The sequence below is a fragment of the Sordaria macrospora genome, chromosome 5 (assembly GCF_033870435.1).
Source record: "Sordaria macrospora chromosome 5, complete sequence".
Lineage (NCBI taxonomy): Eukaryota > Fungi > Ascomycota > Sordariomycetes > Sordariales > Sordariaceae > Sordaria > Sordaria macrospora.
The window spans coordinates 936,720-960,732 of record NC_089375.1 but is presented as its reverse complement, the minus strand read 5'-3'; the positions used below and the strand labels follow the sequence as shown (position 1 = coordinate 960,732).

Here is a 24,013-nt window from a genome sequence, read left to right as displayed (position 1 = left end):
ACAAGGACATCTATCGGATCGTGGCGTGGCACAAGCCCCGCGACCGAATGGAGGCTCCCCCGCTGGTCATCAATGGGCAAACTGTTACTGAGCCAGAGGCCAAGGCGGAAGGCCTCCGCACGGCCCTGCTAGAGAGGAACAGCAAAAATGAAGACCTCGAAACTGGCTGGGTACCCACGGTACCGCGCCGTCGCCTACCCTGCGTTTGAAGGATACTCCGTTAGATAACTGTTTGAGTGAACCACTCAATTTATCAACCTGCTTTTTGGGCAGGCTGACATGTTTCCTCTTTCCCTAATTTTGACATTGATGTCACCCGCGTGGCCGGAAAGAAGTTCTGACGGGATGTGCGGAGTTCGGGACCGGATCGTGCGGGGTTTCCCGAAAGTGTGGGGCCCTCCCGCTCGCCGTGATCAGGGCTTTGGGGGTTGTTGTTGTTGTTGCTGTTGTTATTTTTAACGACTACTTCCGCCTCCCGTAGGGCATGAGACGTGCCACATCGGTGAATCTAGCGTACAAAAATAGGAGCAATGCCCTAACTGTCCACCAAAACCATTAATCCGAGGGCAACCCGAGGCCTATTGCCAGTGCAAATCACGTGTGCCCATAGCGTAAACGCGGCCCAACACCTCCAATCGAATCGCCCATTGAGCGAGCTGCCAGTATATGGCGGGACCCTAGAACAAAGGAAAATCCATTCCGGTGCCAGGTCCAGGGACAGGGAGACAAAACCAGATACGTACATAGCACGGGTAAGGCTGAAGGAACAACGGTGATCCTTGTTCGTTAAACGGGAGCAAGGAGCAGGGGAAGAAACAAGTTGCAAGGGAGTTTATGATGTTCAATGATCGACTTCCAAAATGGCAATATATAAATGATAATGTGTGAGAAGATTCTGGGCGTTTGCTGCCCAGACCGCTAGTCCCTTGCCTTGTAGGCCCCTTTGACCTGCACCCTCTTTGACAGCGGTTCTGGCACTTCCCAGAATGCCCTCCTTTGCACACCTTCCTCCTCTTTGTATCGCCAGCTTTATATAGCTGACAATCCCTTCCAGCCTCAGCTAGCTGGATTCATCAATCCACACCATTCACATCATTCGTGACCCATCTCATATAATGAGAAGTCATGCGCAAAATTGAGATTGACGTAAGAGACAAGCCATGTAACAACCAAAAGCATGGGCACGATTCATGTACGATCCTTTGTTGAAATATTTACATTTACAACACCCACCGGCGTTTGGCATGGCCTCCCGCCGTTTATCCACCTTAGGCTTTGTTGTTGTTGTTGTTGTTGTTATTTTTAACGTCTACTTCCGCCTCCCGTAGGGCATGAGACGTGCCGCACCGGTGAGTCTAGCATACAAGATTAAGAGCAATGCCCTAACTGTCCACCAAAACCATTAATCCGAGGGCAAACCGAGGCCTATTGCCAGTATATATCATGTGTTGCCCATAGCGTAAACGCGGCCCAACACTTAAAATCGAATCGCCCGGTGGGCGAGCCGCCAGTATATGACGGAGTCCACCTTAGGCATCCAGCGGCTTTTGCACCCTCACCATGCGCCATCTACCGTTAGAATGAATCTTAGCTTCCCTATACTCTCGGCGGACAGTAGCGGTGTAGTTCGCAATTTCTTTCGGGGTCCATCCAAGGTAGTTGGGCATGAAGTAGATAAGGAAACCCTCAACGTCATCTGTCATCGCCACAGGCTGGTAGAGACCCAGCTGCTTCATCTTCGGGTTATCAGACCAGGGCGCGAGGGGAACCTAGATCTTAGGATCAGCTTCAGCTCATCTCAAGGGCTCACGGACAAGGAAAGTCTTGCATAGTAATCTTCCGAAATAATGTTGGTGAACTCAGCATTCTTCAATCCCTTTTCCATTGTGTTTGAAGAAACTACGTTGAATTCGAGCCCAGTCTTCCGCCCAACCTCTTTCCAAATTGGACCCCATTGGGCCATGGCGGAATCATTAGGCATCATTCCATCAAAGCAAAAAAAATTCAGCATCGCAGTCTAGTTGCTCAATCCAACCGCCCGGCTTGCAGCACCGGTAGGCCTCCTTATACAGGGAATCCCAATCCTTAATGACGCCGGTAAGCCAGCGAATGCGAATGAAGTCGAAGTAGTTCTCTTGATGAGTCCACTCCTTAGATGCGTCATCGATCACAAAGCGGGCGTTTGGGGTACCCAGCTAGGTTGAATAGGGGAAATGTCGGTGCCAATTACGTTGCAATTGGGAGATCGTCCGCAAGCTGGATGAATATTACAGGAAGGCGTGCTTTGATGAGCCGGTGAAGCCGGTGCAGTCGAATGGGACTTGGAGATTTCTCTATTTAGATCCGTTGATTGATTGTCTTTGGGCTCTTTGGTTAGGTAACTCGAGAAGAGGACTGTTTCTGTTTCTCTTGGCGCTTACAACTCGCGTGATCACGTGACCTGTCTCACCCTTTGTCTAGGTGTGGGTCTTTTGTTTACTTGTCTTGTGACTGTTTACAACAATCTGTACTTGTTTATTTTCTTTGACCATCTATTTTCCACACTATCAGCAATTCCTAGCACGCCCTCTCTCAAAATGACTCTCAGAAAAACAGAAGGAGATCATTTCAGAACGCCCGCTTGCTGATACACTTGACCGCGTTCGAAACAATTTGTGCGACTCCAACGAAGCCGACAACACGTACCGGGAATCTATTGCATCCCTTTTAGGAGCGCTTATCTTGTCTCCCGCAGCACATAGTCTTTCCTCTCCCGACGGATACGGTACCGTGGCACTCAGACTATTGGGCCGCGACTGGATGTCCATGGAGGGAAGACAGCGAACCTCGACCCATTTCGCCCTCTCGTCCGCCTTGTCGTTGACAACCACGACGACAACTCCAACGATAATGCCATTTGGGCTGCCGTCTTTAGTTTCCTCGACACCTTGACTCCCCGCACTCCCCGTCTTCGTCCCACCGTCCCGTCTACGTTCAAAGGAACGCCTGTCAAGACCAGTTCGAATCGGCTTGCTGATAGTGCAACACGCGAGATGGGGGAAAGGGAACTGCTCCACGAGATCAAAAACTGCACCTTTCGCGATATAGGGTCTTTTTTTTGTTTTTTTGGACAGATTCTTCAACCCCGAAAGCTGGCGCAACGAACAAAAGGCGATATTGGAGAAGATTAAGACAGCGCATAACGGAACGAGATGGACGGGCTTTCCGGCTATCCCGGATGAAAAACTAGTCTGGGACTGGCTTTGCTCCCTGGAGGAACGCTTCCTAGCCGGCGCGCCGAACAAGCTCCATATCACTGCATCTGCCCACCAGTTTGAAGAATGGAAAGGCCAGATGGATATATTCTTCCAAGCGTCAACTACAGAAGCGGGCATCCTTAATAATCACAAGAACATTCTGGTTGTTGGGGAGCAAAAGAATTCATACGAGAAGCGCAGGTTTAAGGCGGATTTCCTGCAATTCACCTGCTACGTGCGGCATGCTTTCGCCGACTAGCCGACCCGTCGATTTGTCCACGCCTTCCTTCTCTGCGCGTCCAAGATGGAGCTCTGAATCTTCGATCGGGCTGAAGCGTATAGTTCTGGGTTCTTTGATATTCACGAAAAGGCGGACATGTTTGCGCGCGCTCTTGTCGGCTATGCTATTGTGACAAGGGCAGTATTCTGGGCTTGGAACAGTAGTTCAATTCAGCTGATAAACTACTTTGGTCTCGAAGGCCTTGTTGATCCTCTCAACCTTCAGAGGAAGGCTGGGCTTCAAAGCCTTCTTATGCCAAAGGGAAACGGTACGTACTGGTGGTACGTACCGGTCCTTGTCTCCTGAGGCTCCAAAGCATTTATCTAGCGACCTGTATACATGTGGATCTTTCTGAATGCCTTCATCCATTCTCCTTCTTCCTTCTGGCGCCGGCCTTTGCCCGGGCGTCCTGCTTCTGCTTGGTTGACGTGATTGCTCCTGTGATGATGGGGTGGCTTTGTGATGATGTTTAGCGCCGTCAGCAGTTCTGGGGTTGGCTCGCTTAGCCTGGTGGCGTTGCGGGGGTTCGGGTAAGCCGTGCATGTTGGCCGGATAGTCTGGCCGAGGCAAGGTTGGCATTGTATGGCGAGGTTGGGTTGATGTCAAGCATTGAGGCTCTATTGAACTTCAAACCCAGGAGTGTAGGCAGATGTCCGTGTGACAGCTATGATGGATGCTGAGGCCATGGGCCTGGATACCTTTATTCAGCGAGTTATCGAGAGAGGAAGAAAAAAACGCTACATTATGCTGAACGACACAGGTGATCAAACAACGAGGATCAGGTTGGATAAGGCGATGTATAGCCAGAAGGCCATTGTAAGTCGCGGAACTACCTGTTAGACGACCGAAAACAACAGCGTTGTCAAATTCGTTTGGGCATCGGGTAAACGGACGGCGGAGGTAGGTCACCTAACGCAAGCAAAGGAAAAGTGTGTTAAAGGGGTAGCTGGAATAGTAGCGCATCATCGAATCACTACCATTGCAGAAATACGGAAGAGATTGCAGTTCCCAACGGCTCACCGGTTTCTGAACGGGGGGGACGACCGTTCATCGGCTTCAACAAGCACTAATACATCGGGATACAAGCGCAAATCGTCGTCTGACGCCACTACTGACACTATATCCAGATCCAACAAGAAGCAGCGATCCGATAGCCAAAAGCTAATTCGAAAGCTGAGCCCCCAGCCGTCGTCGTCGACAAGCAAGACTAAACCAACCCTATTTACGCCTAGCTGTTACGATCCAACCAAAGTTATGTAAGCTAGCTAGATAGATAGACCAATCAGGTTGGACCCGAAGGCCCAAAGGCTTCGGGTCCCCGGGTCCCCAGGTTCAGGGAAGGGCAGTATAAAAGAAGGCCTCCCGGCCTTTGTTTATAAGGTTCTTCAGCAAGCAATAGCTATCACAATCTACCAGTACCTTTCGGCTACTACTCTGTTACTCTATTGTTCTATCCCAGTGATAATACTCCTGTGCTTGTAACGGTTCGTCACACTAGCGAGGACCTGTGGGAAGATCGGATCTATTCTTGCCTCGTCATCTCACCTGCCGGTCACATCATCAGCGAGTTTACTGATATCAAGCAACTGCTAGAATCGATGCGAGATGCGATCAAGGCGCACAAATTTCTCTTCGTCACTGGCAATATTCTCCATCGCGATATCTCTCCAAACAACATCATCATTACGGACCCTGAAACAGCAGATGGCTTCAAGGGCATGCTGATCGACCTTGACATGGTTAAAGCACAAAATAGCGGCCCAAGCGGAGCGCGACAAATAACTGGCACGAGCCAGTTTATAGCGATTGAAGTATTACGCAAAATCGACCACATATATCATCACGACCTTTAATCGTTTTTCTATGTCCTTCTTTGGATGTGTGGGCGCCAATCATAGCATAACGGATTTTCTGGCAACAAGAAGGCGCCTCAGGAGAGCGTTTTTGAGTAATGGGAGATCGGAAGTTTCAGTCAGATTGCTAGAGCGAAGGAAGACGACATGTCTGCTACTTTTAGAAGGATTCTGAAGGAGTTTCCAGAGAAGCTCAAAGTTCTGAACCGCTTTGTTAGAAGATTAGGGATATTCTTTTTCCCTATCACGAAAATAGAATCATTATCGGAACTCCCGAAGGAGATCCAGAGCAGCTATACAGACCTATCATAGCAGCTTATGATGAGGCCATCAGCGAGCTACAACGATTACAACATATAGGGTGTGACAAGGGCAGTATTCTGGGCTTGGAACAGTAGTTCAATTCAGCTGATAAACTACTTTGGTCCCGAAGGCCTTGTTGATCCTTTCAACCTCAATGAGAAGGTCGAGCCTTAAGGCCTTCTTATACCAAAGAAGGTTGGTACGTACCGAGCCCTGTGTGCCAGGCATCGGCGCGAGTCTATCTAGTTCATCTGCCTACAAGTAGATCTTCTGAATGCCAACCTTCGTCCAGTTGCCCGTCGGTAATTCCGGTCGGTGGTTTAATTGATGAAAGTCGCCGGCGGATGTCCGTGTGGCATTCTGTCGGTAATTCTGGTCGGCAGTTTGACTGATGAATGTCACCGGCAAATGTCCGTGTGATAGCCGTGCCTGTTGGCCGAATAGTCTGGTTGACGTAATGCTGGCATTGTATGGCGTGGTTGGGTTGATGTCAAGCATTGAGGCTCTATTGAACTTCAAACCCAGGAGTGTGGGCAATGTCCGTGTGACATAGGGAGAAAGGTGATAGAACGGGTGGTTAATTTTGACTTAGACCTTACTGTCAAAATGAACCGAGAAGGTGCCTGTTACGGCGCTGGCAGACCACTACACCACTGGGCTATGTTCCAAAAGGATACAAGTAACCGAAGCTTGCAGTTCGGCCGCTCAAGTAGCCTTATATAGTTTGTCCCAGAAGAGGCACCCGAGTGCATTCCGTGACAGTGCCTCCAGAGAAAAGGGCATGACCGGTATGTGATTACACTCCATATCGATACGATACGGAGGAAGCGGAGCACATCATCGGTCATGTAGAGGGTAAAATCGACCAGGACATGGATGATGCGCGATGGGAATTGGAAGACAAATTGTTGGCGAGGCGTGGGAGCTTGTGATAAAGAAGACGGAAGACCAGCAGTCGCAGTTGTGGGCCGACATGCAGGACGACTTGATGGAGAAGATGCGGCGGGAGATCAAGGAGGAATTGATGGCCGAACTAAGACGGGAGTTGGTAGCAGAGGCCAAGACGGAGCTGTTCAAGGACATGGTGCAGGCGATGATGAGGGCGGCGTGCGGTGATGGTGGTGGAAAGTCTTGGACGGGCATGTCACAAAACACATAGAGCACGAATTGTACTCGGGTGAGGCACGCTATCGACTTGGTCCAATACTCTCATCTCACGATCTCACGAATGAACAGGATCTCTTCCCCCTGCCCCACGGTAAGTTGACTGGCTAAGACTCGTGACCGGCGTATGCTTGATGTTTTGACTATAATGGTGTTACGATCTAATCAAGGATCACTCATGTAAGCAGATTAGCTAGCCAATAGGATGCAGGCCGAAACAACGGAGCCGAGGACCCGGCTCCCCTCCGTCGGCCCCGGACATTTGCCCACAGTTGTGTGTTAGGGTTTCCGAGACTGAACAGAACCTCAACGCTTGGTATCAGCCTTATGAGTGCCTGGCGGCCTCCGGCCGCGAAACTCACCTCGGTCAGACTCTTAGCCACTGGCACAACTTACTCGAACCCCTCTCGCGCCATCAAGCTAACCGAGCCAGCCCTGGAACTGCCGATGGCGCTGGGCATCATCACGAGGTTCCCCCCATATCACGGGGCGAGAGGGCACCATTAGGGGTATGGTAAGATATGCGTTGTTGTGCGAAGGAGAGAAAGGGAGGATGTGCGCAGAGGACTGGCTATATGGGCGAGAGCCCAGACAGGCCAGTCCGTGTGCGCGGACGTGCAGTGCGACAATGTCACAGGCTAACCCGGTGAAAATTGGGCAGTCACGGGTTAATCCCGTGGCATCTGGATCGCACAGGCACCTGCAAAAGGAGAGGCAAGGATGGGACAGTCTTGCTTCTTCATAATGGAATACGTCATCTTGACAACAGTAGAAGGTACCAGAATTTACAAAATTCCTATAAATTTACCTGTCCTCCCAGACCCTTCTGGTGGCACGCTAGAAAAAAGAAATAAAGAGACAAGAATTGAGAACGAAATGAAATAAATTATATGTTTTGCGAGATGCCAATAAACCAAATCTGTCCCGATATGCAGATAAAGGATATCATCTGTCCCTGGACATAACACCAAGACGGTCGGTAATTTAGTGGTAGCCAAAGTACGTTCTGGCCGTTGCAAGTAATCCAAGACTTATCCTGTCCCAAGTTATAACTATGGCTTTCTGAGTTATCTAGTACAACTTGGCTTTCGGTAGTTTCTGTAACTATGTTAATATGTCCAACGTTGGTACGTAGGTAGCGATTGGTAGAATCAAACGAGATATCGGTTATACTAGTAGTAGTAGGAATCATTTGGAGGCAGCTCCCCGACGCCGGATCCCAGATCTTGATCGTGTGGTCATATGAACCGGACGCCAGCCGCTGGCCATCCGGCGAGAAGGCCACGGAATTAACCGGGCCGCTATGGCCTTCGAGGGTTTGGAGGCAGCTCCCCGACGCCGGATCCCAGATCTTGATCGTTTCGTCATATGAACCGGACGCCAGCCGCTGGCCATCCGGCGAGAAGGCCACGGAATTAACCCAGCCGCTATGGCCTTCGAGGGTTTGGAGGCAGCTCCCCGACGCCGGATCCCAGATCTTAATCGTGTGGTCATATGAACCGGACGCCAGCCGCTGGCCATCCGGCGAGAAGGCCACGGAATTAACCCAGCCGCTATGGCCTTCGAGGGTTTGGAGGCAGCTCCCCGACGCCGGATCCCAGATCTTAATCGTGTGGTCATATGAACCGGACGCCAGCCGCTGGCCATCCGGCGAGAAGGCCACGGAATTAACCGAGCGGCTATGGCCTTCGAGGGTTTGGAGGCAGCTCCCCGACGCCGGATCCCAGATCTTAATCGTGTGGTCCCCCGAACCGGACGCCAGCCGCTGGCCATCCGGCGAGAAGGCCACGGAATTAACCCAGCGGCTATGGCCTTCGAGGGTTTGGAGGCAGCTCCCCGACGCCGGATCCCAGATCTTGATCGTGCAGTCCCCCGAACCGGACGCCAGCCGCTGGCCATCCGGCGAGAAGGCCACGGAATTAACCCAGCGGCGATGGCCTTCGAGGGTTTGGAGGCAGCTCCCCGACGCCGGATCCCAGATCTTGATCGTGCAGTCCCCCGAACCGGACGCCAGCCGCTGGCCATCCGGCGAGAAGGCCACGGAATTAACCGAGCGGCTATGGCCTTCGAGGGTTTGGAGGCAGCTCCCCGACGCCGGATCCCAGATCTTGATCGTGCAGTCCCCCGAACCGGACGCCAGCCGCTGGCCATCCGGCGAGAAGGCCACGGAATTAACCGAGCGGCTATGGCCTTCGAGGGTTTGGAGGCAGCTCCCCGACGCCGGATCCCAGATCTTGATCGTGTGGTCATATGAACCGGACGCCAGCCGCTGGCCATCCGGCGAGAAGGCCACGGAATTAACCCAGCGGCGATGGCCTTCGAGGGTTTGGAGGCAGCTCCCCGACGCCGGATCCCAGATCTTGATCGTGCAGTCCCCCGAACCGGACGCCAGCCGCTGGCCATCCGGCGAGAAGGCCACGGAATTAACCCGGCCGCTATGGCCTTCGAGGGTTTGGAGGCAGCTCCCCGACGCCGGATCCCAGATCTTAATCGTGTGGTCATATGAACCGGACGCCAGCCGCTGGCCATCCGGCGAGAAGGCCACGGAATTAACCCAGCGGCGATGGCCTTCGAGGGTTTGGAGGCAGCTCCCCGACGCCGGATCCCAGATCTTGATCGTGTGGTCATATGAACCGGACGCCAGCCGCTGGCCATCCGGCGAGAAGGCCACGGAATTAACCGAGCGGCTATGGCCTTCGAGGGTTTGGAGGCAGCTCCCCGACGCCGGATCCCAGATCTTAATCGTGTGGTCATATGAACCGGACGCCAGCCGCTGGCCATCCGGCGAGAAGGCCACTGAGTTAACCCCGTTGCTATGGCCTTCGAGGGTTTGGAGGCATGCATTCCAGTCCAATTCCACAGCCGGCTTCGTTTGAATCCATTCAGGTTCTTCTCCTTTGAAATTTCTCTTTATCAAGCTACCGCTTGGAGCAAATACAAGCGCTGATATGTATGCTTGAAGTGGAGCTTGCTCTATTATTGACTTATTTGATAGAGCAAACCGGTAAGCATCCCAAACAAGCTTTGACAACTGCGACTGACCATCACCTCCCTGTATCTTTAGTTAGGCCAAGTTGCTTGTGTGGAGTTAGAGTTGTACTTACTAGCAGGCCCTCGAGCTGTCTAATGGCGACGACGCCCTCAGACATAACTTGGAGTAGACTTAGAGCTTCGAGCCAGTAAAGGTACTTCGTCTTGAGGAATGCATAAACCACCCCGTTATCCTGTAAACAATCATGCGAGACCCAAGCCCAGGAAGGCATCTCGGGATTGCTGGTAAACCCATGAGGTGGTCCCCCGACTAGCGGCAACTTGACCCCTCTTCGAGAGAACATCCCGGAGTCGCTCACCGACGGCTTCCTGAACTTCACCCAGTTGCCCACTCTGAACAGCTTGCCCCAGACTCGGCGTGGATTTGCTGGCACCGTACCGTCTAGATTCACTGCCGGTGCGGGGGTCAATGGCCGTTTTGTGTTTGTGCCAGAAACCGAGTCACACAAGTGATCAACCCAGTAGATGCAAGAGTACCGCACCGTCGCTAACGGGTCCGGATCCGGTATTTGGACCTTGTTGCTCGGGAATCCGGGTGCCCTTAAGTTGTATATATCGCGTTGCAGTATTGCAGACATGGCTGTAAGTGACCTTAAGAAGATGGTATAGTTCACATCTTCTTTCCTAGAAGGAAAAATCCATTTGAACGCCTCCTGAGAAGCTTGGTTGCCAGCTTTATCAGAGGCATTGCCAAGTAAAAAGTCCTTGGCAGATTGGTGGACGAAATAAACAGTCTGGTCTCGAAGAGTCAAAAACGAGCCGCAAAGCCCTATAAGCTCTTCCAGGGACTGTGGATTATCTGAGATATTGTCTGACATCTCGACGAGAGTGGTCAGTTCTTGGAGGCTGATGGGTCGGCGAACAATAGAGGAGACGGCAAGAATTTGCCTGCACAGATCCGCATAATTGGACTGAATAATCTGCTTCATCATCCGCGCATAGAGAGAATCCAACCCGGGGGGGAATGCCCGTAACTTTGTTAGTGTCTCCCACTTCCGAACGCTCGGGTCCGCAAGCCCTTGGCAGACCAAGGCCACCCAGAGAAAAGTCCCATTTGCGTTAGAAGAGAGATAGTCATGTACATCCGCCTGCAATGTGCTGTCGTACTGTTTCTGCTCCGACAAGTAAAGGACTTTATGGCGGATATATGCACCGACGGCAGTGGTGACGGCTTCGGCGTTTAGCTCGAGGCTGAGTCTGGACTGCTGCGCGACGATCGCCAACTGTTCTTCAATCTCCACCCAGTTGCGACTAGATACAAGCCACTTGACACGAGCAGACACAGATGATATCTGGCCGATCAACTTAAGAAGCTGCGGTTGGTCTGTCACACATTCGTCTAGAGCATCAATCACCAGATAAGTGACCTTCAAGTTTGGGTCTTTTAGCATCTCGCATAAAACCTTAGACAGGACGATCCATGCCATTGTATCATCGGAGGGGTATGTGTTCTCCGGTAGATGTGAGAGCAGGCGTGGTTGCCGGTGGGCAAGTAGGTAGATTAAGCCTCGTAGCACGGCAGTTGCGTTATTGATGCGCGAGTCAGTAGCTTGGCAGAAGAAATACGCCAAGTTGCCGCCGTCAGCGATAACACGCCGCTCTAGCTCGTCGATGATACCGCATAGCAACATGGTCTTGCCTTTGCCTGGATCTCCCTTGACCCAGAGCACGCGACTCTCCCGCAGCTGGCGCCATCGGTTGAAGTCGGGGTTGTCGAAGACCCAGCGGTAAGCATCAGCCAGCAGACCACCCTTCGCCAGCTCGATCCGCTCCTTTTCGACGTGCGGGTCACGCGGGTCTGTGGGCCACAATTTTGCCAGACAGAGGTAATCCTCGTGAACCTTGTCCTGCAGTCGCTTCAATGCTTTCTGCCTTCCTTCGCCGTAGATGATCGGTATATGCATATCGAAGATGCCGAATAGAGAGTACACCTTGTCTTCCTCGCGTGTTGTGTCACGCTTCTCGATCCATCGCATCCGTTCGGCGACGCTGAAATCAGATAGAGGGATACCTTGGAAGGCTTTTCGCGGAATTCCGGTTATACTATGGATTTCTTGTTCCAGAGACTTTTTATCTCCCAGGCGCTCGCCCTCTTTAGAGAAGAATTCGACAATCGTTGGGGCAATGAGCTCTTGGAGGGTCCATCCTCGGGAAAACCATCTACTCTTTCGAAAGGCCGGTTGCCAACCGGGGCCATCACCACGTTGATGGGTTGAGACGTCTGCCAAGTACACGTAACATTTCACCGCGCTGCGGTACCAATGAAACATGGAATTGAGAGCGTGCTGAAACTCGGCGCTGTCAGACTTGTCGATGCAGCATGTGTCGACCCAGAAGAATTTCAGCCCATCGCGCCAGGCTTGGTCTCCGCAAAAACGAATCTTAGCGTAGCCTGCTTTGTTCTTGCCTGTACCGTCCATCATGTCTTTGAAGAGGACCTCTTCGGGACCCCATGTGTGTGAAAGTATCGCATACGGTGGAATCTTGTTTTTGGGAAGGTCCTCTGTCAGACGGACCCCGCCGGTATCGTCACGCTCCAGGAGTCGCATTGCAGAGTTCGCCAGCCTCAGCTCCTTCGGCAGCTAATCATACAAATGTTCGATGATGGGAAAAGGCTCGCAGGCTTTGCGAGCGGACCGCTTGTGTTGACGGGACTGTAGGTACAGTAAATCAGCAGTTGAAACTAGGGGAATTGCTCGACAGACGAGAACTACCTACTATAAATAACTGACAAAATTCGTAGCGTATATCTCGGTGGGTTTGATTGGGACCCTTGAAGGTGGTCGCTGTTGTTGTCTTTGTTTCAAGGCGCTGCCTTTGCCTGGATCACCAATCCCGCAGGACTCAGACTTCCAGCATACCCGACGGGAACTAAGTAGAGGTATCGGGCACAGCCTCTTCGGCACAGCCTCTTCGACACAGCTGTCTTGCAAGCAGAAGACTCGCCAATATCGCGTTGGGTACATGGTTGGGCATAGATGATTGAGAGGCCCAGGGCGCCAAGCCCGGAAAGGAAAGGCGTTGGTCAGCCTTTACTGTAATGGAGAGCTGCTCTGGAAAGATGGTCTTGATTGGATGCTTGCTCGCTCTGATGCCCTCCACATCACGCGGTTGAAAGTCACAGTGAGCTTCAGGGAAGAAGGTACATTCAGGAACAATGAGGTGAGGAAAGGACGAACTTTCCGAATGTGAAGCCTCAAAACGAAATCTTACACTGGCAATAGGCCTCGGTTTGTCCTCGGATTAAAGGGTTTGGTGGACAGTTAGGGCACTGCTCCTATTTTTGTATGCTAGATTCACCAATGTGGCACGTCTCATGCCCTACGGGAGGCGGAAGTAGACGTTAAAAATAACAACAACAACAACAACAACAACAACAACAACAACAACAACAACAACAACAACAAAAAAAAAAAGAAAAAAGCCTCAAAACGAAATCCCAATAGTATCACAGCGGGTTAGGGTTACCGGCAAGCACCGCCGTCACCTTGTTTCGCAGCCCTAGCATGCAGCTCTCTCAGCCAATCGATTCCTCTACAAAGGTGTTGGCAACTGCACCGGCAGTGTGTTGCAAGCCAACCGCTATCGTTATGATATGCCAGGATGGAAGGGAAGAGGTAGGCTAATGAAGGCAGATGAAGAAAGTAGGTTAAGGCAGGTATATGAAGGAGGTTATTGTGATTAGTTTGTCGTAGTGGATTACTAAACCGTGATCCAACAAGATAAGAACGAGAGATTCCCTTGCCACGCTCTCATCTACATACACATAACTGGGCCGAGGAGTACGAAGAACCAATAAGGAATGGTATTGTTACCCGTGTAAAAGATCTAGCCGCAGTGTCAGGACGGTCTACTTTGCTCATAATCCGCCCAATTATATCAATCATTTTAGCGCCGGCTCCCCACTCACCGTAATGCCTCCGTCCGAACAATGTAGATATGGGAGGAGGTTGTTCAATTTTTTGACCCTACCACGTGATTAAAAGACCCGGTTCATATCCTTCCAACTCCTCTCACTGGCTTATCTATGGGAGAGCGGACGGGATCCCGAGTTTTTCAGTGGGTATGGTCGTATGTGCTTGTTAGATTTATTTCATGGTCTTATAAGCATACAACCTTTTCTTTGCTTACCAGACAAGGGTAAGGTTGGGGAATAGAGGTCAGGCAGTGTACAAGTCGTCGCCCCCCACAATCCGTCTGCTGTATTTATATCAGACTGCGAGGCATTCTTCCTCTCCACGATTCCATTTCCAATAACCATTCATCGTACTAATTTCCCATGCCTCGACTTTTCCTTCAATACTCGGCCGTGAGGTTACATCCTCCCCAGGCACGCCAGGCAACCACTACCCTCGCTCCCGAATCGACATGGGTGGCATCATCCCGACAACATGATTCACACATCTAGAGCCTCATCAGCCAGGAAAAAAACGATGAAGCAATTTGCGAGAATGTCACATGGCCGAAATGTTTCGGGGGAAACAGCCAGTCCATGAAATCATTTAAGCTATGAAGAGCTCGCCTCTTTTTCCGCCAATTCTTCAGTCGAGAAGCTTTCAATCATCGACACTTGTTCCAAGTTTTACAGGCTACGGTTCATAACAAAACACCCTTCCACGATGGCTTCCAGCTTTCTATCCCGCACCTGTCCGGTCGAACTGTTCCTCAAGATCTACAACGAACTCCACACCACGCAAGACGCCTTGTCTTTTGCTCTCACATGTCGACACATTAACGATGTTTGGAATCGCAATGCGACCTCCATCCTCCTGATGCTCTGGCGCCGCAATGGCAAGTTCCCAGGGGTGGAAGAGGCGCTGATTGCTGTAAGCCGTGCCCGCTGAGTTTCCATCCAAAGGCTCTCAAGCTGACAAACATGGAAAACATCAAGGCTCGCATGACCAAAGTGGTCGTTGAAGCTGAACAGGCAGGCCGTCTGCCGCCCACGGACATGCACCCCGGAGATTTCAATGTCGATCACGGTGGTGCGCCCACCACTTCAGAGCTCCAGAGTGCTCGTGCCCGCCATCACCTGGCGTGCGCTCTGTCCGTTGCGTTTTGCCACCACAATACGTATCTCCCCACGGACAGACAATGGAGGATAGACGAGGACTGTAACCAAATATCTGGACCGCCAGAGTGCACTCCGGAAGAGCCGAGTCGCATGCCCGAGTGGTCTGCTCGCGTGCACAAGGATATTTACAGGACCATGATTGTGTGACGAACCGTTACAAGCACAGGAGTATTATCGCTGGGATAGAACAATAGAGTAACGGAGTAGTAGCCAAAAGGTACTGGTAGGTTGTGATAGCTATTGCTTGCTGAAGAACCAGGTATAACGAAGGCCAGGAGGCCTTCTTATATACTGGTCTTCAACCCCGTCCCGTGGTCCCGAAAGCCCGGGACATCGGGTCCGTCCCGTGGTCCCGTAGACTCGGGACCCCGGGTCCTATCTGATTTGTCAATCTATCTAGCTTACATGAGGCTCAACGATTGGATCGTAACAGATTGCCGGAGCCGCCCTCGCTGGCATCTACAACGAGCCGCTGTTCAGGGCAAAGACGCACTCGGAACCAAGAATTCAGCAGCTTGCTCGTAATGAAGAGCAGTTAGGACGGTCCAGTATTTTCGTAAGACCAGACGCATTATCACTCGAAGAGTACTTCGCTTTCCTGAACGGCTTTCCGGTGTGCAGAGTCACCTTGCCGCCCGAGACGGAGGGAAAGCTCTTCGGGCCCCTTGCGGCATGGTTGGTAGACAACATCGTGTCGGACAAGCAGGGAAGGGAAGCCATGGAGACAAAACTCTGCGGAAGGTGGGGCCGAGGAACGGGCTGTGATTATATCCAAGAGCCATCCCCAGACTGTCCCCTCACATCAGTCGAAGGGGGGAAAGACCATTCAGATGCTCACCTTCTCATGTGGGAGATTATGCAGATTGTCTGGGCATTCATTCACATCCTGGGGGCCTTACAGGAGGACCCGAGGTCTGGAGGAGACGAACAAGGCCAAGAAGAAGAAGAAGAAGTTCGATGTGAGGGGATGGAAGAGGGATCCGCCACAGTAGAAGCTGTGGCCGTTTTCTTTGGCACCTTCCAAACTCAGCAGGTAATCGTCCCCAAGCATCTCGACTCGTTCATCGACCATCCAACATTTCGATTCAGATTCATGAACTGTAGAGGAGGTGTTGATGATGATGATGGAACAACGTACCGCATCCCATCCAAGCGCGGCCGCCTCTTCTCCACTGTGACAAGGGCAGGTTTCTGAGCTTGGAACAAATAGTTCAATTCCGCTGATAAACTACTTTGGTCTCGAAGGCCTTGTTGGTCCTTTCAACCTCTAGAGGAAGGCTGGGCTTCAAGGCCTTCTTATGCCAAAGGGAAACGGTACCTATCTAGTACGTGCGGGTCCTTGTCACCTGAGGCTCCAAGGCACCTAGCGATCTGCATACATGTAGGTCTTTCTCGTATGACACCAGGAGTGTGGCATATGCCCGTTTGACAGTGTGGCATATTGTGACGAACCGTTACAAGCACAGGAGTATTATCGCTGGGATAGAACAATAGAGTAACAGTGTAGTAGCCAAAAGGTACTGGTACATTGTGATAGCTATTGCTTGCTGAAGAACCGGTAACAAGAGGCCGGGGAAGGCCTTCTTTTATACCGGTCTTCATGGACCCGATATACTGGACCCATGGACCCGGGCTTAGGACCCGGGGCTTCGGGTCCGATCTGATTGGTCGGCTAGTCTAGTCTCCATGATTGGATCGTAACACATATGCCCGTATGCCACCAGGAGTGTAGCATATGCCCGTATGCTACCAGGAGTGTGGCATATGCCCGTATGCTACCAGGAGTGTAGCATATGTCCGTGTGACACCAGGAGTGTGGCGTATGCCCGTTTGACAGTGTGGCATATGCCCGTATGCCACCAGGAGTGTAGCGTATGCCCGTATGTTACCAGGAGTGTGGCATATGTCCGTGTGACATCCACTGACCCCGATCCTGGTTGTGATCCCTGGAGCTAAGACGACATCAGCTTCTCGGGACAAACGATGGTCAGGCATTTCGAGGATATCTATCACGGGTCCCGACAGCCCAACTGCTAGATCGACCGTGAACATGGTGATCCGACTGAGCACTACGTGACACCCCTGCTGTTCAAATTCTTTCAATACGCTCTTGAACATCACCTTCGGACTACATTCATGCTTGACCTCTTTTGCCCGGAGCTAGTTGATCATGGGCATAGGCGGCTCAGTATGTTTCTGTGGGATTTGGGGGTCTTCGCTCACGATGATGACGAACTGAAGAATCGGGAATGGATGGGGTTTGATTTTGACCACGCGTTTATAAGTGGCGTAGAACTGGTTGACCGTTTTGTTGATGGGACTCACCCCTTTTCTCTTGTCTATCGCGCGAGCGAAGGCTCGGGATATTATGTTGATAGTGAAGATGAGGAGGAGTACTTGATGGGCCCATTAGGAAGATTTGTCTAATAGGATCGATCGGCTTACAAAATGACTTAGTGAAAATGGAAATATTGCTGTGGTGATATATATCGTATTTGACTTCCCTGCGTGCTGAACTCAACTCAACATGCGTCACACATGTCCATCCTCGCGGAAATCTCAACAAATTTCTGACTGGCTAGTACAGTGAGTGCTAGCCAATTTTATTCGGGCTACTTGTAACTTGTTTTGAAGACGTAGGGATCATTCAACGTACCTATGTGCTCCTGCATACATCCTTTCGGGGGGCTGTTCATTCCTCGTCACTTGACTGTGCAATGACATCTGTACAAAGGATATAGGAAGATAGGTATACTCCGTCAGTGAAGTCTCAGCTGTCATCATCATCAAAGTGGGGGCTAGAATTCTGGCTTGAATCATTTTGCTCTCTTCCCGGCAAGGTCTTTTTTTCCTTTTTCTTTCTTTTTCTTTCTTTTTCTTTTTTTTCCTTTTTTTCTCTTTTTTTCTCTCTTTTTTTTTCCTGATATCATTCTTAACAAACATTGACACACGCGCAATATAGTCAGTCCATTTTCTTGCCAAGGACAAGAAGCCATGCATAGAATGTTTAAAAAGAAGTGTCCAAATGTGCCCTGTGGGCTTCGTTCGTCCGTCATGATGAGTCACTCAAGAAGTGTTGCTTTCGACGCATAGACGTGCTTGTACGTGAAAGAAGAGAAGAAAGGGAGAAGAAGGAGGATGAGGAGGAGGGGGGAAAACAACACCACGAAGTCTGTAGAAAACACTAACACAGGAGAGGCAAAGAGGCGAAGAGGCGAAGAGAAAAACTTTGTGTTATGCGAAGAAAGAAGACTGAACGCAAAGAACAAAGAGAGAGAAAGAAGCGGCGCACAAAAAGGCAACAAAAAAGAAGAGAAAGAAGAAAATGGACAAGGGAATGAAAGCATTGAGAGGGGTAATGCTGGACTTGGAACATCAACCCAATGTGACTATCTAGGTAATCGATGGATAATTTAAGTTCTAACAAGATTATGTACTTAATGATTTATCTTTTACTTTCTTCTACGAATGTAACGAATGTCAAGAGGACATGTAAGGTATGTGTTGTTGATTCCAAGATGTTATCGGCGAGTCAGTGTCTTTGAAGGGTTTGTTTGGGACAGTTGTACAATCATGTGGAACACGGGTTGGGTACTGTACCTACTTGGGTTGAATGCGGCCCGGCGGCAATCTTCTTGTCTTTGGAAGTGGGTACTAGTATTGTCGGTCGGGTTATCTGTGACTGCAAAGGTGAGAAAATTATGAGGACTGTGCATTCCATTCCCCGTCTTCTGGATATAACAATGGTTCGTCCTTCGTGAGCAGCAATATTGACTCTGGATTTCGAGCGGGATTTGGGTGTGTAGGATGGATTATGGGAATATGGGTGGCGCGAAGTATTTTGGTCCACACGTCAATCCAAACGAACTGTAACGCCATTCAGAACTTGGCAGCTTCATCTGGATGGCCTTCTAGAAGAAACATGGTAAAGTTCATACGCTGCGGTGAAACAGTATGATATCCTGCTGTGAACGCTAGATGAAACCAAAACAAGTAAAACAGAGACGATATTATCCACCCAGCTTCTCATGTCTTCCTGACCAACACAGTCCCGTCATCCAAAGCCACGCCCTTGACAACCACGCACTCATCCATATGAACAACCTCCTCCTCCAGGGGCATAGTACAAGAAGTGGCATCAGTTTCAATGCCATCATCATCATCACTATCCGTCTCTGGCGATGATGATCTCCCGGTGCCACCAAACTTGAGCTTATCCCAAAAAACGTACTCCGACAACAACCGGGCCGACTTCGCCAAAGTCCTAGCGGCAATCTGAAGAAGTTTCTCGTCTCTCCGCGTCAAGGCGGTCGCAAAAAGGATAAAACGTGCGCCTGACCTTGTGGGGAACTTTTTGTAATACTCGCCGTCATCGCCGTACATAACGGAATAAGTCTCGCTGCCCGAAGCGTGTAGCTCTTTCTCGATATCTCTAAAAATGTCGAGTACGTGGCACGTGAGCTTGGCGTAGTTGAGGCCGCAGAAAGGACGGTCGCCCTCGACATCGGCCTGGATATCGACCTTTGCGACGTCGAACCACTCACTGGTGCTGAGACATATCGTGTCATTTTGGACCGGCCTGCCATCTGAAGCTTGTGCTCGTTGCCTTTCCGTCAGGAGGAGTTCCCGCAGCCCATCCGCCAAATCTAACAACCTTTTCTCGGCGAGGTCTTCAGTGAGGCCTTCGGCGGGAAGTGCGGCCCTGGCCATCTTAACAAGCCCTGTTCCCTCTAAACTTTTCTTCCCAGTGTTATGATCATGAACCTGCTTCGCTTGAGCAATGCTAAGCCTCGCACGAAACGCATCTAGAGGCAATCCCCCTTCAGAGATATCGAAACAGTTCCATGCCTTGTCGCGTAAGCGCACCAAGAAAGAACCATGTGGGTTTGTAGGACAATAGGATATCCCAGAACCAGTCGGTGCCCTCCACATTGCTTTATTGTTGTTCTGTATATCGGCGAAGTAGTCCAGGAGCTTGACATGGTGAGTTAGGCCCCCGGCATAGCCTAAGGCAAACATCTTTCCACCCGCGAAGACGCCATTTAAGAACATCAGCTGTAGGCTTTCGAACAAATCAATGCGCTTGTCGAGATAGCCTTCGCGGAGGAGCATGTTGTATAAGTGCATTAGTATCACAGGTTCACGATGTTGCCCCCAGACATGCATCATGGAGGTAAGTTGAAAGTCTAGAGCTTCTACAAGGCTGACGCCGCAAAGAAAGGGCGAACAGTTCCACAAGAAGTTTGGTCCTTCTCCGACAAACTGACAGTATATATCGCAGGCGGACTTGAGTATCGCTTGGATTTGCGCATAGTTGTCTGTCGCTGGACGCCCTGCGCCCTCTGCCGTCAATTTGTCTTTCAAGTCCAAGAATCCCTTGAGGAAGCCTGCCTGTTTGTCGCCGATGTTTAGTAGAAAATGATTTACATCGCGCATTGGGCTGAACTTGTTGGCGTGCGGAGGTTCAATCAAAACGTGCCCCTTGAGTAGATCAAATGTCCAACCCTTTGTAACAGCAAGCGAATCGACAATGCACTGTAGTTGAAAAACATGATGAGGGTGAATCATCTCGCGAATACCAATGTCGGACTTCTCGTAAGTGAGATATTTGATAAACGCGGCAAACTCATGGATCCCCAACATTTTTCGGCGTTGTGCTTCTTTTTGTGCTTCTTCAGCCTTTTTACGGTCCGGGATATTTTTGTGGCAAACGCTGGCCACCGCCATCATCCCGAGGGTGCATTGATCGACTAGGTGGTATAGCCAGCGAATGGTGTATAAACGACGCCATTTGAGACGTTCTTCCGTGGTGGCGTGTCTGAGGTCGAAGTCGTGTTTCCAGTGTTTGACTTCCTTCATCATTCCTTTTGTCGGTCTACCGTTTTCACTCTTCCGGTAATCAGTAAGAAAATCCAGAAGATCGTGGTAGGTATGCACTAGAAACATCTCCTTGGCATCCTCTCCTTTGTTGGCTTCCGAGCTCTCTGCCTCGGCGTCGAATCCAAAGACGGAAGACATGATGCCCATGACGCTGTGATACGTCTTTTTGTCTTCAGGAAAGCCTGCCAAAAGCCTTTCCTCGGAACGTTGTACCTGCAAAATGGCCATGTTGGAAAGGGCACCCGCTACTGCGATATTGAGCCCTTCGTAGGCAACCTCGTACCACACCTCCTGAAGATATGCTCTGAGCTCAAAACACTTTTCGAATAACTCGTAGACAGCCATGATGTAATCGATTTTAATGCCATCCTGACCTAGAGTCACACCGAAGCTCTCTAGCGGCTCCTTCATCGACTCCACGAACACGTCGACGGGAGGTCCCTTCTCGGTATCCTTGGCCTTGGCCTTGCATGCCTCGCCCTCCTTCCTGCGCCTAGCCCTCTTGCCTTTACCAGGCTTAGCTTGTTTCCGCTGATGTCCAACCCGATGGCCGAATTCCTGAGGGGTTGCTTGCTCTGAGTCCTGACTGGCCTCGGGAGCATCAGGGAGATTGAGGGGGGAGAACTCCTTGATTACCATCCCGTCGAGCTTTTCTTTGGTGAAGGGAAGGGAGGAAGACAGGTAGTCTGACAAGGTATCAGGATGCAGGATCAATTCCCAACAGTGGAGAGCGAGGGCGCAGTCTCGCAGGGCTGTGAGCAAGGCGTTGAGGGAAGCACTGCCATTCTTGACGTCGGGGTGTGACTTGTTGGTTGCGAGACGTTGAAAGGTGGCATAGGGAGCCGCTAGCTCGTCCATGACGGATTGAAGCAAGGCCGTGACGGGCTTTGGAATATCTTCCTTGCTGACAAGGAGCTTGCCGATGAGCTTGCAGTGGGAAACGAGGCTTTCAGGGGCGATCTGCGGTTTGTCGAGAGACACTTGATGGACGATTGTGTTTGACAATGGCAGAGACCGGACAACGGCGTTGGATTGTTGCAAGACCCAGTAGACGAAGGGGCCGATATCACGCTTGTAGGTCTCATATGGGCCGAGTGTGGACGTCATGGTGATGGTAATGCTGTCGTGTAAGTGAACTGAACCTGTGAACAGACAGCGTGATGGAAAAGAAGATGTTCAAAAAATGGATGAAATGATCATTGCAGAGCTGTAGTGTCCGGCGTCCGATCGACTGCCATAATAAGTACTCCGTCCTCCTAATTCCAAAACCAGGCAAGTACCTACCTTAGGTAAGGAGAGCAGCACCGTTCCTATTTTTATGGCGATTCCTGTACTCGGGGACAGGTGCCAATGGCCGTGAGTAACCATATCTCCTTCCGTGAATGCTTCAAAAAAAAATAAAGGAGGAACAGAGGGAGGATCCAATCACATTCCTGTATTTGACCAGGAACATCTGCAGATGTTATTGAAAGGGATTGTCCACGGAAAGAACGAACCATGTCGTTCGGGAAGCGCCCATGGAAGCAGGCCAAAAAGTAGACGGCAGCCGCCATGTTGAAGCCGCCATGTTGAAGCCGCCATGTTGAAGCCGCCATGTTGAAGCCGCCATGTTGAAGCCATTCCTCACGGAAGGCACACCGTGGTGTTGGATATTGCAAGTAAGGAAGCACTACACCAGATAGAGATCGGATTGTTGACAACCGGAAGCAAGCACGGGTAAGAACGAGCGCCGGGACCGGGCCGAAGTGGGGTCCAGTGGACGGAACAGAGCCGGGGAGCTGGAGCTTCCACTTGTGACGCGACGGGATGGAAGCTCCAGGCTCCAGCTGCCCACAAACCATAGAGGTACAATAGCGGTATCCGCGGCCCCACCCAGGTGCCCAGGCGTGCCCAGCCAGTGAGAGGGGCCGCTTCCGATGCTACACCCCCCGTTCAGCGCATTGAAGCAACGGCCCCCAGCGCTGTTCCTGCCTAGCTGCAGTTCAAGCCTCCACCAAGTGTCCAAGCATCATCATCAATACCGCCAAATAAATCAAGCCTCCATCACCAATCCTCTACCACAATCCCGAGAACACAGCAATCGGGTAAATCACCAACCCTTTGACTCGGGCCGAACATATTTCAATCGCAAACATCAACAACCCCTCCTAATTCACAAAGAACGCGGGCCAACCCACACCGCCATCACCAACTTAGGTACCTCTAGTCAACCATTACCACCACTTAGCCAACACCACCTCAAACCCAAGTCAACAACAAACACAGACCCCAAAATGTCCATCATCCAGCAACACACGCAAGCAACCCTCAGCGATGCCTGGCGCACCATCAACATCGACGCCCTAACCGAGGACTCGTCGGTCAACTTCGATGTCTCTACCCTGCACCCTCCCCTACCCGAAATCAGCGAAGCCGACGCGCGCGCCATCAACGGACAGGTGCGCCAGCTGCTCAGGGGCGGCGACGCCGAGGGCGCGCTGCGCGGATGCTTGGAGATGCCCGTGTACAACGGGTCCGAGGCGGCCAAGGAGACGCACCTGCATACCGTCATTGAAGTCCTACAAAGCATCAAGGCGAGCGAGATGACGCCCATGTTGCAGAGGATCTTTGCGCAGCAGGGGGGGAGCGAGTGTTTGGATGTGTTGATGAAGTACTTGTACGTCTTCGGATTCTCTACTCTGTTTCTATCTGGCAATGGCCGAGTTGCGGATGGATAGCTAACTGTTTGGTTTCTTCTGCGAAATAGGTACAAAGGCATGGCTGCCACCTCATCCTCCTCCTCCTCCGCCGCCGACGGTTCCGGCAGGGCGACGCCCGCTCGCGCCATGACGCCCCAGGCTACCGGCGGGTTCAGCCAAGTCGGCCAGCGCCCTATGGCCTCGAACGAGTCGACTGGTTCCGCCATGAGCGTTCTCCTGAGCTGGCATGAGAAGGTTGTAGAGGTTGCTGGGTTGGGTTGCATAGGCCGCGTCATGACTGACTTCAGGAGGGTATAAGGGGGTTACCAAGGGTGGTTAAGGGAAAGCAGGCTGGTTGTTGGTTTGAAGCGATTCGAGGCGATATAGGCACCATTACACTAACACAGCAATAATACATTCGCATTACACATCAACGGGGGTTTAGTTGGAGTTGGTGAAAAGGTTGACGAGCTCGAGGGATTGGGTAGCTCTTG

General features: G+C 51.2%; 6 protein-coding genes across 6 annotated transcripts; 3 read left to right on the top strand and 3 right to left on the bottom strand.

Moving 5' to 3' along the window:
* Positions 1–47: 47 nt before the first annotated feature.
* SMAC4_13773 (uncharacterized protein) lies at positions 48–209 on the top strand (the record flags this gene model as incomplete). The annotated part of the gene is made up of 1 exon (XM_066091609.1): positions 48–209. One exon carries the CDS (start codon positions 48–50, stop codon positions 207–209), a length of 162 nt encoding a protein of 53 aa, XP_065947099.1.
* A 1,320-nt stretch (positions 210–1,529) lies between these two features.
* Positions 1,530–1,963, bottom strand: SMAC4_13772 (uncharacterized protein; the record flags this gene model as incomplete). Its single annotated transcript, XM_066091608.1, has 2 exons — positions 1,530–1,769; positions 1,829–1,963. The coding sequence occupies 2 exons, from the start codon at positions 1,961–1,963 to the stop codon at positions 1,530–1,532; spliced, it is 375 nt and encodes a 124-aa protein (XP_065947098.1).
* A 5,759-nt stretch (positions 1,964–7,722) lies between these two features.
* On the bottom strand, positions 7,723–11,314 carry SMAC4_13771 (uncharacterized protein; the record flags this gene model as incomplete). Its single annotated transcript, XM_066091607.1, has 2 exons — positions 7,723–9,888; positions 9,941–11,314. The coding sequence occupies 2 exons, from the start codon at positions 11,312–11,314 to the stop codon at positions 7,723–7,725; spliced, it is 3,540 nt and encodes a 1,179-aa protein (XP_065947097.1).
* Positions 11,315–14,002: 2,688 nt separating this feature from the next.
* On the top strand, positions 14,003–15,390 carry SMAC4_09650 (uncharacterized protein). The gene is made up of 2 exons (XM_003342413.2): positions 14,003–14,713; positions 14,779–15,390. The coding sequence occupies exons 1-2, from the start codon at positions 14,507–14,509 to the stop codon at positions 15,106–15,108; spliced, it is 537 nt and encodes a 178-aa protein (XP_003342461.1). The 5' UTR covers positions 14,003–14,506; the 3' UTR covers positions 15,109–15,390.
* A 3,597-nt stretch (positions 15,391–18,987) lies between these two features.
* SMAC4_09492 (uncharacterized protein) lies at positions 18,988–21,948 on the bottom strand (the record flags this gene model as incomplete). Its single annotated transcript, XM_066090961.1, has 1 exon — positions 18,988–21,948. One exon carries the CDS (start codon positions 21,946–21,948, stop codon positions 18,988–18,990), a length of 2,961 nt encoding a protein of 986 aa, XP_065947096.1.
* An 870-nt stretch (positions 21,949–22,818) lies between these two features.
* SMAC4_09493 (uncharacterized protein) lies at positions 22,819–23,923 on the top strand. The gene is made up of 2 exons (XM_003344589.2): positions 22,819–23,497; positions 23,588–23,923. Exons 1-2 carry the CDS (start codon positions 23,115–23,117, stop codon positions 23,835–23,837), a joined length of 633 nt encoding a protein of 210 aa, XP_003344637.1. The 5' UTR covers positions 22,819–23,114; the 3' UTR covers positions 23,838–23,923.
* The last annotated feature ends 90 nt before the right edge of the window (positions 23,924–24,013 follow it).

Coding starts and splice junctions, on each gene's coding strand:
- SMAC4_09650 (XM_003342413.2), top strand. CDS start 14,507: ATGGCTTCCAGCTTTCTATCCCGCACCTGTCCGGTCGAACTGTTCCTC. Junction 14,714..14,778: donor TGGAAGAGGCGCTGATTGCT/GTAAGCCGTGCC, acceptor GAAAACATCAAG/GCTCGCATGACCAAAGTGGT.
- SMAC4_09493 (XM_003344589.2), top strand. CDS start 23,115: ATGTCCATCATCCAGCAACACACGCAAGCAACCCTCAGCGATGCCTGG. Junction 23,498..23,587: donor GATGTGTTGATGAAGTACTT/GTACGTCTTCGG, acceptor TCTGCGAAATAG/GTACAAAGGCATGGCTGCCA.